This window comes from Sprattus sprattus (assembly GCF_963457725.1).
Source record: "Sprattus sprattus genome assembly, chromosome: 3".
Taxonomy (NCBI): domain Eukaryota; kingdom Metazoa; phylum Chordata; class Actinopteri; order Clupeiformes; family Clupeidae; genus Sprattus; species Sprattus sprattus.
Genome location: NC_137922.1, coordinates 60,383,049 through 60,398,048, shown reverse-complemented (window position 1 = coordinate 60,398,048; position 15,000 = coordinate 60,383,049). Strand labels below are relative to the sequence as shown.

The following is a 15,000-nucleotide window of genomic DNA, read 5'->3' as shown; positions in this document are numbered from 1 at the left end:
GTGTGTGTGTGTGTGTCTGTGTGTGTGTGTGTGTGTGTGTGTGTGTGTGTCTGTGTGTGTGTGTGTGTGTGTGTGTCTGTGTGTGTGTGTGTGTGTGTGTGTGTGTGTGTGTGTGTGTGTGTGTGTGTGCACAAAGAGTACTTCGACCACGTGCGGTACTACCCCCCTGGGTGTGTGTGTGTGTGTGTCTGTGTGTGTGTGTGTGTGTGTGTGTGTGTGTGTGTGTGTCTGTGTGTGTGTGTGTGTCTGTGTGTGTGTCTGTGTGTGTGTGTGTGTGTGTCTGTGTGTGCGTGCGTGTGTGTGTGTGTGTGTGTGTGTGTGTGTGTGTGTGTGTGTGTCTGTGTGTGCATGCGTGTGTGTGTGTGTGTGTGTGTGTGTGTGTGTGTGTGTGTGTGTGTGTGCACAAAGAGTACTTCGACCACGTGCGGTACGTACCCCCCTGTGTGTGTCTGTGTGTGTGTGTGTGTGTGTGTGTGTGTGTGTGTGTGTGGCAATCATGGAAGGCAACAGATTTTATGTAGGGGGGGGGGGGGCAGGTATTATGTAGGAGGGTGACATCATGGACGGGGATAGATTTTATGCGGGGGGATGGGTCATAAAACTCTGTCTACCTCACGTGGTGTCCCTGCCCCTCCCTAGAATGCCCTGAAGGTAGTATTCACAAAACATCCCACTCATATTAAAAACCACTATCTTAGACATTGTGGTCCGCTTGAAACTCAAGAATCAAATTGAAGACAGGCTGTGTCCCTGGCCCTCCCTAGAATGCCCTCAAGGTAGTATTCACAAAACATCCCACACATATTAAAGGTAGTATTCACAAAACATCCCACACATTAAAAGTAGTATTCACAAAACATCCCACTCATATTAAAGGTAGTATTCACAAAAGATCCCACTCATATTAAAAGCCACTATCTTAGACATTGTCTAGTGGTCCATTTGAATCTCCATAATCAAATAAAAGAAACGCTGTGACCAGAAGACTGCAGGACTAACCCCAATAGGAGTTAAATCACCCGTGTGATGTCAGTGGTTATTTTTAGGGGAGAACGATTAGTCCAATTAAGTCTTGCAGACTCTGTTTCTGTTCTGTTTTCTGTCAGGTTTCTAACATCGACCCTGTATGAATAATTGCAGAGGGTGAAAGAAGTAAACACAAGAAAATCAAAACTTGTAGTCCATCTTTATTCATTCAGGAAAAATGTAAGCTAGCTGTCTAAGAGGAAACGCAGGTGGGGGGCAGTTTTTTGTTCTGTTTGTGTTTCTGTGTTTGTCAGAGTTGTCAGGGCCAGTAGTGAGTGTGTGTGTGTGTGTGTGTGTGTGTGTGTGTGTGTGTGTGTGTGTGTGTGTGTGTGTGTGTGTGTGTGTGTGTGTGTGTGTGTGTGTGTGTGTGAGTGTGTGAGTGTGTGTGTTTGTCAGAGTCGATGTTTATAAAGCAAGTCTGAGAGCAGCAAGGACAGTAGCCGGCATCTTTGTTGACGACAGCGGATATTGGAGAGCTATTCTTGTGGTTGCATATCTTATCACAAGTGTTGCCAAATTGAGAAAGCCAGTTAATGGAGCGTCCATGTGAGCTCGGCAAAGCTTGCTGGTTTAGTAATGCATCCTACTCTCGTTAATTAGGACGGAAGATTAGACGTAGCCAGTCGGCCTGTAATCCTGTGTCCAAAATAGTCGACTGTTAATTGCGTCGCTTGCTGTTTTAATTAGAACTGTAATAGTCAACACTGAATCTTCTGAATGCAAACAACACTACACTCTCTCTCATCACAATAATGAATTAGATATGGGACAGTTTAGTATAGCCTATAATGCTTTAACATACTGTTACTATAGTATTCTGCAGTATTCTAGAGTATTCCCAAAATGTGTACATACTCAGTGCCAGTATTTACAAAATATTTATAATCATATACACACTGTGACGACAGGAAAAACTTTATTTACAATATTGTGTGCATTGCATTGTGGGATTGTGCAATGGTGGATTAGAGACAGGACGTGTCTAATCAGATTACATTCACTAAACAGCCGTGCAGTGACAGCAGGAACAAGCAAAATGATTGGAGGAAAGAACAGGAAGTGGGTAATGAGGAGGATCGTGTGGGTTAAAGCCATGATTCACTGATTCAGGCTCACCTGTCTGTGTGTGTGTGTGTGTGTGTGTGTGTGTGTGTGTGTGGGTTAAAGCTGAAAGCCATGATTCATGTCACCTGTGCCTCTTAACGAGAGTGACGGTGACGTTAACGACCGCTTGTCGTTAAGCGTTTTACTTGAATAGGCGGTTAACCTTTCATTTCTCCGCTGTTTGGACCATCATGAACTAAAGTGGGTTTAACAGGGCAAAGGGAACCCACATAGGAATCCAATGAAAGTCTCTTAACCATCGCCTGAACCATCTCCTGAAGCCTGTATAATAGCAAGAAGTGTGATTGCTATAGAGTGGTCGATGGCGTGCTTTAAAAAAGATGACTGGCTCTTTAGAGAGAAAAAGACTTTCCTTTAAATATAGTTTTTTGCCGGCTCTTTCTTCTCTCCACATTTATTTCAGATCAGCGTGGCTTCGAGCGCATCTGCTTACCAGAGGCATATTCCCCCTGCGATACGCCACAGCTATTTATATCACAAGCCCGCCCATCAGTGTTCATCTTCCTCTTCCTCTCCTGTAGATGCTAATGCAAGCCCTCCCATAATAATATATTATTTATAAAAAGTAATATAAAATAATACATTTCATAGAATGGTTGTTGATTTTCAATCCTGTTTTTCTCTGACCTTGCACTTTGACCTTTGTTAATCCTCCGTTGGCAAAGTGTGCCCCGTGGGGCTTTCAACCCAAGTAACACACACATACTAATGGAAGTCTGACTCTGCACTGTACTCTGACTGCAAACTGCAGCTGATAATCCATAGGTTTCATAGACTACTATGATATAAGTTTCATAGGTTTCATAGACTACTAGTTCTATGATATATGTTTCATAGGTTTCATAGACTGCCAGGTTTTTATAAATAGGTTTCATAAACGCTATGAAGTAGGTTTACTAGGTTTCATAAACGCTATGAAGTAGGTTTACTAGGTTTAATAAACGCTATGAAGTAGGTTTACTAGGTTTCATAAACGCTATGAAGTAGGTTTATTAGGTTTCATAAACGCTATGAAGTAGGTTTACTAGGTTTCATAAACGCTATGAAGTAGGTTTATTAGGTTTCATAAACGCTATGAAGTAGGTTTACTAGGTTTAATAAACGCTATGAAGTAGGTTTCATAAACGCTATGAAGTAGGTTTACTAGGTTTCATAAACGCTATGAAGTAGGTTTCATAAACGCTATGAAGTAGGTTTACTAGGTTTAATAAACGCTATGAAGTAGGTTTCATAAACGCTATGAAGTAGGTTTACTAGGTTTCATAAACGCTATGAAGTAGGTTTCATAAACGCTATGAAGTAGGTTTACTAGGTTTAATAAACGCTATGAAGTAGGTTTACTAGGTTTCATAAACGCTATGAAGTAGGTTTCATAAACGCTATGAAGTAGGTTTCATAAACGCTATGAAGTAGGTTTACTAGGTTTAATAAACGCTATGAAGTAGGTTTCATAAACGCTATGAAGTAGGTTTACTAGGTTTAATAAACGCTATGAAGTAGGTTTCATAAACGCTATGAAGTAGGTTTACTAGGTTTCATAAACGCTATGAAGTAGGTTTCATAAACGCTATGAAGTAGGTTTACTAGGTTTCATAAACGCTATGAAGTAGGTTTACTAGGTTTCATAAACGCTATGAAGTAGGTTTATTAGGTTTCATAAACGCTATGAAGTAGGTTTACTAGGTTTAATAAACGCTATGAAGTAGGTTTACTAGGTTTCATAAACGCTATGAAGTAGGTTTACTAGGTTTCATAAACGCTATGAAGTAGGTTTACTAGGTTTCATAAACGCTATGAAGTAGGTTTATTAGGTTTCATAAACGCTATGAAGTAGGTTTACTAGGTTTAATAAACGCTATGAAGTAGGTTTACTAGGTTTCATAAACGCTATGAAGTAGGTTTCATAAACGCTATGAAGTAGGTTTACTAGGTTTAATAAACGCTATGAAGTAGGTTTACTAGGTTTCATAAACGCTATGAAGTAGGTTTCATAAACGCTATGAAGTAGGTTTCATAAACGCTATGAAGTAGGTTTCATAAACCCTATGAAGTAGGTTTACTAGGTTTCATAAACGCTATGAAGTAGGTTTACTAGGTTTCATAAACGCTATGAAGTAGGTTTATTAGGTTTCATAAACGCTATGAAGTAGGTTTACTAGGTTTCATAAACGCTATGAAGTAGGTTTACTAGGTTTCATAAACGCTATGAAGTAGGTTTATTAGGTTTCATAAACGCTATGAAGTAGGTTTACTAGGTTTAATAAACGCTATGAAGTAGGTTTACTAGGTTTCATAAACGCTATGAAGTAGGTTTACTAGGTTTAATAAACGCTATGAAGTAGGTTTACTAGGTTTCATAAACGCTATGAAGTAGGTTTCATAAACGCTATGAAGTAGGTTTACTAGGTTTAATAAACGCTATGAAGTAGGTTTACTAGGTTTCATAAACGCTATGAAGTAGGTTTCATAAACGCTATGAAGTAGGTTTACTAGGTTTAATAAACGCTATGAAGTAGGTTTCATAAACGCTATGAAGTAGGTTTCATAAACGCTATGAAGTAGGTTTACTAGGTTTAATAAACGCTATGAAGTAGGTTTCATAAACGCTATGAAGTAGGTTTACTAGGTTTCATAAACGCTATGAAGTAGGTTTCATAAACGCTATGAAGTAGGTTTCATAAACGCTATGAAGTAGGTTTCATAAACGCTATGAAGTAGGTTTCATAAACGCTATGAAGTAGGTTTACTAGGTTTAATAAACGCTATGAAGTAGGTTTCATAAACGCTATGAAGTAGGTTTACTAGGTTTCATAAACGCTATGAAGTAGGTTTCATAAACGCTATGAAGTAGGTTTCATAAACGCTATGAAGTAGGTTTCATAAACGCTATGAAGTAGGTTTACTAGGTTTCATAAACGCTATGAAGTAGGTTTCATAAACGCTATGAAGTAGGTTTACTAGGTTTAATAAACGCTATGAAGTAGGTTTACTAGGTTTAATAATGGCTATGAAGTAGGTTTCATAAACGCTATGAAGTAGGTTTACTAGGTTTAATAAACGCTATGAAGTAGGTTTACTAGGTTTAATAAACGCTATGAAGTAGGTTTCATAAACGCTATGAAGTAGGTTTACTAGGTTTAATAAACGCTATGAAGTAGGTTTACTAGGTTTAATAATGGCTATGAAGTAGGTTTCATAAACGCTATGAAGTAGGTTTCATAAACGCTATGAAGTAGGTTTACTAGGTTTAATAAACACTATGAAGTAGGTTTCATAAACGCTATGAAGTAGGTTTACTAGGTTTAATAAACGCTATGAAGTAGGTTTACTAGGTTTCATAAACGCTATGAAGTAGGTTTCATAAACGCTATGAAGTAGGTTTACTAGGTTTAATAAACGCTATGAAGTAGGTTTACTAGGTTTCATAAACGCTATGAAGTAGGTTTACTAGGTTTAATAAACGCTATGAAGTAGGTTTACTAGGTTTAATAATGGCTATGAAGTAGGTTTCATAAACGCTATGAAGTAGGTTTCATAAACGCTATGAAGTAGGTTTACTAGGTTTAATAAACGCTATGAAGTAGGTTTACTAGGTTTAATAAACGCTATGAAGTAGGTTTCATAAACGCTATGAAGTAGGTTTCATAAACGCTATGAAGTAGGTTTACTAGGTTTAATAAACGCTATGAAGTAGGTTTACTAGGTTTAATAAACGCTATGAAGTAGGTTTCATAAACGCTATGAAGTAGGTTTACTAGGTTTAATAAACGCTATGAAGTAGGTTTACTAGGTTTAATAATGGCTATGAAGTAGGTTTCATAAACGCTATGAAGTAGGTTTCATAAACGCTATGAAGTAGGTTTACTAGGTTTAATAAACGCTATGAAGTAGGTTTCATAAACGCTATGAAGTAGGTTTCATAAACGCTATGAAGTAGGTTTACTAGGTTTCATAAACGCTATGAAGTAGGTTTACTAGGTTTAATAAACGCTATGAAGTAGGTTTCATAAACGCTATGAAGTAGGTTTACTAGGTTTAATAAACGCTATGAAGTAGGTTTACTAGGTTTAATAATGGCTATGAAGTAGGTTTCATAAACGCTATGAAGTAGGTTTCATAAACGCTATGAAGTAGGTTTACTAGGTTTAATAAACGCTATGAAGTAGGTTTCATAAACGCTATGAAGTAGGTTTCATAAACGCTATGAAGTAGGTTTACTAGGTTTCATAAACGCTATGAAGTAGGTTTCATAAACGCTATGAAGTAGGTTTCATAAACGCTATGAAGTAGGTTTCATAAACGCTATGAAGTAGGTTTACTAGGTTTAATAAACGCTATGAAGTAGGTTTACTAGGTTTAATAAACGCTATGAAGTAGGTTTCATAAACGCTATGAAGTAGGTTTCATAAACGCTATGAAGTAGGTTTACTAGGTTTAATAAACGCTATGAAGTAGGTTTACTAGGTTTAATAATGGCTATGAAGTAGGTTTCATAAACGCTATGAAGTAGGTTTCATAAACGCTATGAAGTAGGTTTACTAGGTTTAATAAACGCTATGAAGTAGGTTTCATAAACGCTATGAAGTAGGTTTCATAAACGCTATGAAGTAGGTTTACTAGGTTTCATAAACGCTATGAAGTAGGTTTACTAGGTTTAATAAACGCTATGAAGTAGGTTTCATAAACGCTATGAAGTAGGTTTCATAAACGCTATGAAGTAGGTTTACTAGGTTTCATAAACGCTATGAAGTAGGTTTCATAAACGCTATGAAGTAGGTTTACTAGGTTTCATAAACGCTATGAAGTAGGTTTACTAGGTTTCATAAACGCTATGAAGTAGGTTTAATAGGTTTCATACCCTGCTTGTTGGGAAGGTATGTCTGGTACAGCATAGCAGCTTTCCTTGTCCCCCATGCTGTTCCTGTTGAACCATAGCAGTAGTTCTGATACTGAATAGCATTTACATGTAATGAATAAAATGAATATATGACTTTAATTCTCATCGTGACAGTCACGGTCTCACCGACCTTAAAAGTCACAGGAGGATCTTAGTAAAAGTCAGGACTGGCATTGGTGCATATGTGCGTATAACTTTCTCGACCTGATCACCCAGAACATTGACATCCATCATGTCACACTTACAACTACACAACCTTTACCAAGGTCAGAACCTGACCTAACTCGACTTTTACTAAGTTTACTTTTAAAGAAAGCTTCAGCCAGATTCAATTGTAGGCAAGGTATGGTGTGGTGTGGTATGGTATGGTGTATTGTGGTATGGTTTGGTTTGGTGTAGTATGGTATGGTGTGGTGTGGTATGGTATGGTGTGGTGTGGTATGGTATGGTGTGGTGTGGTATGGTATGGTGTGGTGTGGTGTGGTATGGTATGGTATGGTGTATTGTGGTATGGTTTGGTTTGGTGTAGTATGGTATGGTATGGTGTGGTGTGGTATGGTATGGTGTGGTGTGGTATGGTATGGTGTGGTGTGGTATGGTATGGTGTGGTGTGGTATGGTATGGTGTATTGTGGTATGGTTTGGTTTGGTGTAGTATGGTATGGTATGGTGTGGTGTGGTATGGTATGGTGTGGTATGGTGTGGTATGGTGTGGTATGGTATGGTGTATTGTGGTATGGTTTGGTTTGGTGTAGTATGGTATGGTATGGTGTATTGTGGTATGGTTTGGTTTGGTGTAGTATGGTGTGGTTCGCAGAAGGAGTAATGTAACCCAAGTTCAAGTTCAAGTGTTTTATTTGTCACATACAACAAATGCAGTGAAATGTTAAAGGGTCTTCGCTCCACACTGTGCACAAATTAAATTACATTTTAAATAAATAAACACAAAATGTTGAATTAAAAATTTGAGATCACTTGTGTATAGGAGGAATATTACCAGTAGGCTTATATTTGACCCAACTGATCATAGTGTTTCAAAAGCATGATGGTGCTAAACTCACAGCCCGGCTCCTGTTGATTCATGAGTGGTATTCAGCAGCATGTTAATTAGGCAATTTATCACACCCGCGTGTAATCATTTTAGAAGTTACTCGCCTCGAGAGAAATTAAGCCATGCAAAGTGTATTCATTAATCTCTAACGCCAGGAAATCCAAGGGCATATTAAAACTTCCTAGAAATGTCAGAGTTGCACCATGCTTCCATGGACTGTTTCGTCCTCCCAGAGTACCTCACCTTCCCAGTTCTCCCTCTAGCTCTCCGCTCCCAGAGTACCTCACCTTCCCAGTTCTCCCTTTAGCTCTTCGCCCTTCCCAGTTCTCCCTTTATCTCTCCGTCCTTCCCAGTTCTCCCTCTAGCTCTCCGTCCTTCCCAGTTCTCCCTCTAGCTCTCCGTCCTTCCCAGTTCTCCCTCTAGCTCTCCGTCCTTCCCAGTTCTCCCTTTATCTCTCCGTCCTTCCAAGTTCTCCCTTTATCTCTCCGTCCTTCCCAGTTCTCCCTCTAGCTCTCCGTCCTTCCCAGTTCTCCCTCTAGCTCTCCGTCCTTCCCAGTTCTCCCTCTAGCTCTCCGTCCTTCCCAGTTCTCCCTTTATCTCTCCGTCCTTCCAAGTTCTCCCTCTAGCTCTCCGCCCTTCCCAGTTCTCCCTCTAGCTCTCCGTCCTTCCCAGTTCTCCCTTTAACTCTTCCCAGTTCTCCCTTTAGCGTTCCCCTCTCAGAGTACCTCATGGTTGACTTGTACAGGGTCAGACCCATTCCTGTATCTGTAATCTCCGTTTAAACTCCGTGTAAATATGTTCTCCTTATGTATGTGTGATTTATGTATGCATAACGGTGAGGTTACGCTGTCTCCTCCCCTCAGAGAGGCCCAGGGCAACAAGATGCTCCCGTACATGAACACACACACACACACACACACACACACACACACACACACACACACACACACACACACACACACACAGACACACACACACACACACACACACACTTCTTAATGCCTTCTGTCTCCCCCCCCTCAGAGAGTCCCAGGGCAACAAGATGCTCCCCTACATGAAGGACAACAGCGGCAGCCACGGCTCGCCCATCAGCGGCAAGCTCCACGGCGTCCTCTTCAGCTGCAACACGGAGTTCAACACGGGCAAGCCTCCGCAGGACTCCCCCTACGGGCGCCACCGCTTCGAGGTTTACACTTTATCACACTTTATTCCATCCCACTGCCCATCCTTTTTCCATCCTTTTCTACATTTTTTTCTACTTTTTTACTGGCTACACTAGCCCCTTGGACTGTCTTTCCTTTATTTAAGTATTTATATCACTTTACACTATCCCCACACACACACAAGCACAGGACTCTTTGCACTATCCAAACATGCACAGGAACACTTTTGCACTACTTTACACTACTTGCAGCCCTGTCTCATGTTAAGCACAATGTTATATGTATATGTTATATGTAAACACCCCACCCCCATGTGTACATGTTCTCCCTTTGTGTATTGTTTTTGTGTTTTTGTATTTTATTGTGATTTTTGTATTTATTGTGATTCATGTTTGTTTTGTAAGTGTAAGCTACTGGATGGCCTTAATTTCCCTCGGAATCAATAAAGTATCCATCTATTTATCTATCTATCTATCACACACACACACACACACACACACACACACTCATTCCCAATAATCACACACTCTTCCTTCTTCCTCTATCTATCTATCTATCTAGGTGCCTGCCGAGACGCTCTTCCACCCCAAGACCAACCTCTACTTCGGCGACTTCTACTGCATGTACACGGCGTACCACTTCGTCATCCTCGTGATCGCGCCCGAGGGCACGGAGGGCGACGACTTCTGCAAGCAGCGGCTACCGGCGCTGGACCTCACCGACAACCGCTTCCTGACGTGCACGCGGGAGGATGGCGAGGGCGAGGACGGGCGGCTCTCCTTCCACCACGCACAGGACGTCATCCTGGAGGTCATCTTCACCGAGCCCGTGGACCTGGCGCTGGGCCAGGTGGCGGAGATCAGCGGCCATCAGCTCATGGGCACGTCCACTATCAACGCCAAGAAGGACCCCAGCTGCAAGACCTGCAACATCAGCGTGGGACGCTAAACCCCCTAAAACCCCCCGACCCCCCCCCCCCCCCCCCACAACCGAGACTCTGATGCTCCGGCTTTATCCTACCTACGCCCCCCCTCTCTCTCTTCTCATCAACGCCAAGAAGGACCCCAACTGCAAGACCTGCAACATCAGCGTGGGACGCTAAACCCCTAAAACCACCCCCCCATACAAGATTCCGATGCTCTCCGGCTTTATCCTACCTACGCCCCCCCCCTCTCTCTCTCTTCTGTCACCTAACCTTGCCCCCTTTACTCTGGGGTGCCAAACACACACCTCAGAAAGTCTCAAACAAGTTTCCCTTCTTCCGATTGTCCCCATTTTGTGCCTCCTCACCCAACGATAGCAGTATGGGACGCTGAGTATGACCCCACCACCCCCCACCCCCCACCCTAGCCCAACGACCTGTTACCTGTTCCCCTTGGCATTGTATACTGTCCCACTCTCCTGCCTGTTGTGTGTCCCTGAACATTAGAGTGGGTTTGCTGATCAGTATTAGCCCACTGCTCTCACTTCACTTCCCAAAGCCACTACCGTGTTTAAACATATCAGTGCGCGACCCGGAGAACTCATCGGCAAGCAGCCGCCCGACCTCAACGAGCACCCATCATCGTCGAGAGAGAGAGAGGGACCCAAGCAGCTGGTCCCAGTCAACCTCAGCATGGGACACTTCAGCATCACAAGGGCAGCGACGTCAGCAGCGACGTCAGCAGCTCTACAGTGTCCTGCTGTGCACCGTACCTCCAGGTGTAGCGTTCATTAACGCAGGACACTGAATGTCAGCAACCACCACCTCCTCTGTCGTGTGTGTCGCCCTCTCCCCCCCCCCGCCTTCACTGCTCCTCCTCCGTCTGACCTCCGTCTGACCTCTGTCTGACCTCCGTGGTCTTACCCATGTTAACTCTGTTAGCGCTCCAGAATGCTTTGGCTGGCATGCGTTTACCGCTCTTGACCAATCCAAACGCTCGTTTCCTGTGACTTTGACCGGCTCGATTCTCCCTTCCAGTTTCCCTTTGTCTGTTTCCCCACTATCTATGGTTAGACACATGTTTTGGGTCCCATTTTTTTTTTCTATATGTGTCGTCGACATCGAAGTCCCGGCGGCAAATCAAAAGGATGACTCTGCAAATGTTACGCCCTAAATCTCTCACTGGCTAAATTTCTAACAGTGACCTTTAACCCCTACCCACCCACTTCCTGATTAGAGCACTGCAGTGTTAAGGTGTTTCCATGGTGAGGAGCAGTCAAAGGAAAGAAGACGAAGCAAAACATGAAAAAGATTCAACACACTGATGAAGCTGCTTTAGATGAACAAAGGTATCTGATTCTACCAGGCGAATAAAAACCTGTGTTAACATCTGTGTTATCTAGTCATTAACAACGTCTAATTGCTGGATAACATTTTAAAAATTTAAATAAAAAGAAAAGCATGATAGGTTTGTACCTGCAGCATAAAAATTAAATCTTGAGAAACGTTTTTGACATGTAGCACATCCACCTTATTGTCGTTCATCAGTTGTTTCTATTATTATTGTTATTTATTCGAACCGGCTGAAGCCGTGCAGTATACTGTGTTTTGAAAACAGAATAGACACGAGAAGATGATAGATACAAAAATATTTATTTTTTAACTGTTGTATAGAAAATAGGGACCGAACCCGAAGTGCACAATACCAAAAGAAGAGCTTTCACAATGGAACGGAAAAATAAATAAATAAATGTATATATTGACAAATTCAGAAACAACGTGCACTAAAAGCTAACATTCAGCTTTGTTTTTACTTCATCACGGAGGATGTTGTGTACACGCAAATCCAGTCTGGGACAAATACCACACACACATATATAAATACATATATATTTCCATATCTGATTGTAGCACAAGTCAACAGGTGTACGTTGGTTGGCATGCAAAATAAATACGAAAACGAGATTGTATCAGTTGGCAGCAGTGAAGCCTGTCGGAGAAAGGAATTGTGGGGGATGGAATTTCGGAAGGAAATAGTTCCTCGAGCGGAATTGCACTTAACAGTGTTGGAGCAGCGGTCACCATAGAAACAACTCATATGGTTCTAGGAGAATCAGACTCCTTTCACACACAGGGATAGTACTCGCAGAGGAGGTTTCGGTTTATATGCAGTAAATTACGTTAGTTTTGTTGCGTTTATTTTCATCGGGAGCTTTCATAAAGTCAACGGAGGAGCGCCAACTGCTGTGTGTTCAGTGCGTTGCTCTCCGATCACAGAGGAAGATGATGTTTCTTCACATGCCTACTGTACTTCCCCCATGCTCTGATTATTTAGTATGTATACTGTAGCACTTATAAACCCTGTCCTCGTTGTGTACTAGCTGCATAGTATACTGTAATTGGTCTTCATCTCAACGCATATAAAGTCCAGTTTAACAAATTATGGACTGAAGTTTACAGGATATTCTATATCTACTGTATGTATGCATTTAGCATCGATAGAAAACCCTCAATTAACCGATTTACAGCGCTAGCACTCGTTGTTGCATAACTTTAGTCATCTACTGTATTTCTGTGACAGCTGATATATGAATATTCATGACATCAGCAGTGTCACCTGCCATTGGTGGATCCCACCTGGACTTCCTGCTTTTTCAAAAGGCTCCTCTAATTGGTCCAGAATTACATAAAAATCCTTCTACAATCGCAAGTCCTGTGAAAAAAATTGCATATGATTTGGCTTTGGTTTGTAATTCTGATCAGAAGTAAAGTGCCATATTTTTAGAGATGGAGGTACGTTATTATGTACATCATATTTATTTTTGTGAATTTGTCTCTGCCAGTTGGTTCTGAGCCGAGGCTGATCCTGGTCTTGGACCTTGGTGGCATATTTAGTGTAGGTCACTACAGAACATACGGTTACACTTTATTTGAAGCCGTCTACATAAGGGTGACATGACACTGTCATAAGAATGACATGACACATGTCATACACATTATTTTTGTTCATGACTGGTTCATGACTGTTGTCATAATGTGTCATTCGGTGTTTGTACACACAGCTAACCCTAATCCTAACCCTAACCCTACAAACACCGAATGACACATTATGACAACAGTCATGAACAAAAATAACGTGTCATTAATGTGTATGACATGTGTCATGTCATTCTTATGACGGTGTCATGTCACCCTTATGTAGACGGCTTCAAATAAAGTGTAACCGAACATACTACATCATAGAACCGTTCTTTAAGTTGCATCTTTGTCATCAGAAGGCCTTTTCTCTCTCTTCATCTTACATGACACACACAATCCTATCTTCTGGTACTCCGTTTCGAGTTCATCAATCAAAATAAAATATGTACAATAAAGTGCATTGAAGTGTCATAATGGCACACAAACATGTCAAATACAATTTTTAAAAAAAGAACAAAAGAAAATATTTTGGTCCAACCACTGAGTTCATTCAATCTGTACGTATAAAAGAGAGAGAGAGGCAGGGGGGAAAGATAGGAGAGAGAGAGAGGCAGGGAAGAAGAAAAAGGAGAGAGAGATTCCCTCACACTGTCTTTGTGGTTTCCTGTTTGCTAAGCAGCACTTCCAGCAAGCGCAGTTTGGCTTTGAGGGTCTTGTACTCCACATACTCCTCGGCCAAAGGAATGCGGTCCTCTTTCTGCGGCGTCCTTTTAAAACACACAAACGCACACACTTACACACACATTCTTTCTGTGGCGTCCTTTTAAAACACACTTACACACACATGAAACTAACTACAACTAACAAAACAGAGAGATCACAACCGCTGGAAATGACGTCACAACCATAGGAAATGAGATCACAACCATAGGAAATGAGATCACAACCATAGGAAGTGAGATCACAACCATAGGAAGTGAGATCAATCCCATAGGAAATGAGTTCACAACCATAGGAAGTGAGATCACAACCATAGGAAGTGAGATCACAACCATAGGAAATGAGATCACAACCATAGGAAGTGAGATAAATCCCATAGGAAATGAGATCACAACCATAGGAAGTGAGATCACAACCATAGGAAGTGAGATCACAACCATGAGTAAATGCGATGTAACCCCTGTGTTGCCTTACTGCTGAACTAGTTTTGTACATCTAGGGATAGCTGAGGAATGGAAGATAAAATTCTATATTCTTTTGTTGTTGTTGTTCACCGATGCGTCTGTAGAGACGTTTGTGTATAAAGTCGTAAGCATTTATCTTTCTCAGTTGCCTCCTCCTTTTTCCTGCTCTGTTTCTTTTGTGTGTCGCTGAGTAGCCATGCAGTCTAGAAATATAGACTCTTTTTTTTGTTTCTGTTTTGGTTTGGTTTTGTTTTTTGGTGGACCTGTGTCTTGACTTTTATTCTCGCTTTCTTCCTGTTCATGTTCGTTTGATTGTTTGTTTGGAAAAGCCAAAAGTTAACATATACTGCTCATTAAAAGATGTGTTTAAACCCAAACCCTAGCTGCTTGTCCATCCATATCTGTGGTGCGTGGGTTGTGTGTGTGTGTGTGTGTGTGTGTGTGTGTGTGTGTGAGTGAGTTCCTACCTTCCCATCTGACGACTGAAGTTGTCCTCAAACTCACGAAGGGCCTTCCTCCTCCTCCTCTTCTCTACTCGTGTTTCCCTCAGGCACGCAAGAAGCTCCGACCTGCAACACACACACACACACGCACACACGTAGACAACATACACACACACACACACACACACACGTAGACAACATGCACACAATACAAACATTAGGCATCGCCTGACAGCCATCACTACATTGTATGCAACGCAGACGCTGGATT

General features: G+C 41.6%; 2 protein-coding genes across 3 annotated transcripts in view; one reads left to right on the top strand and one right to left on the bottom strand.

Annotated features, from left to right (window-relative positions):
• phyhiplb (phytanoyl-CoA 2-hydroxylase interacting protein-like b) overlaps positions 1 to 10,209 on the top strand; it is a gene marked incomplete at both ends in the record, with an annotated part of 46,904 nt that extends 36,695 nt beyond the window's left edge. For both annotated transcript variants that reach the window (XM_080834154.1, XM_080834155.1), the window contains 2 exons: positions 9,122 to 9,284; positions 9,823 to 10,209. In XM_080834154.1, coding sequence (XP_080690280.1) covers positions 9,122 to 9,284; positions 9,823 to 10,209 — 550 coding nt within the window. The remainder of the gene's footprint in view (positions 1 to 9,121; positions 9,285 to 9,822) is intronic.
• A 4,540-nt stretch (positions 10,210 to 14,749) lies between these two features.
• fam13c (family with sequence similarity 13 member C) overlaps positions 14,750 to 15,000 on the bottom strand; it is a gene marked incomplete at both ends in the record, with an annotated part of 22,507 nt that continues 22,256 nt past the window's right edge. Inside the window, one exon of the mRNA XM_080835768.1 lies at positions 14,750 to 14,855. Coding sequence (XP_080691894.1) covers positions 14,750 to 14,855 — 106 coding nt within the window. The remainder of the gene's footprint in view (positions 14,856 to 15,000) is intronic.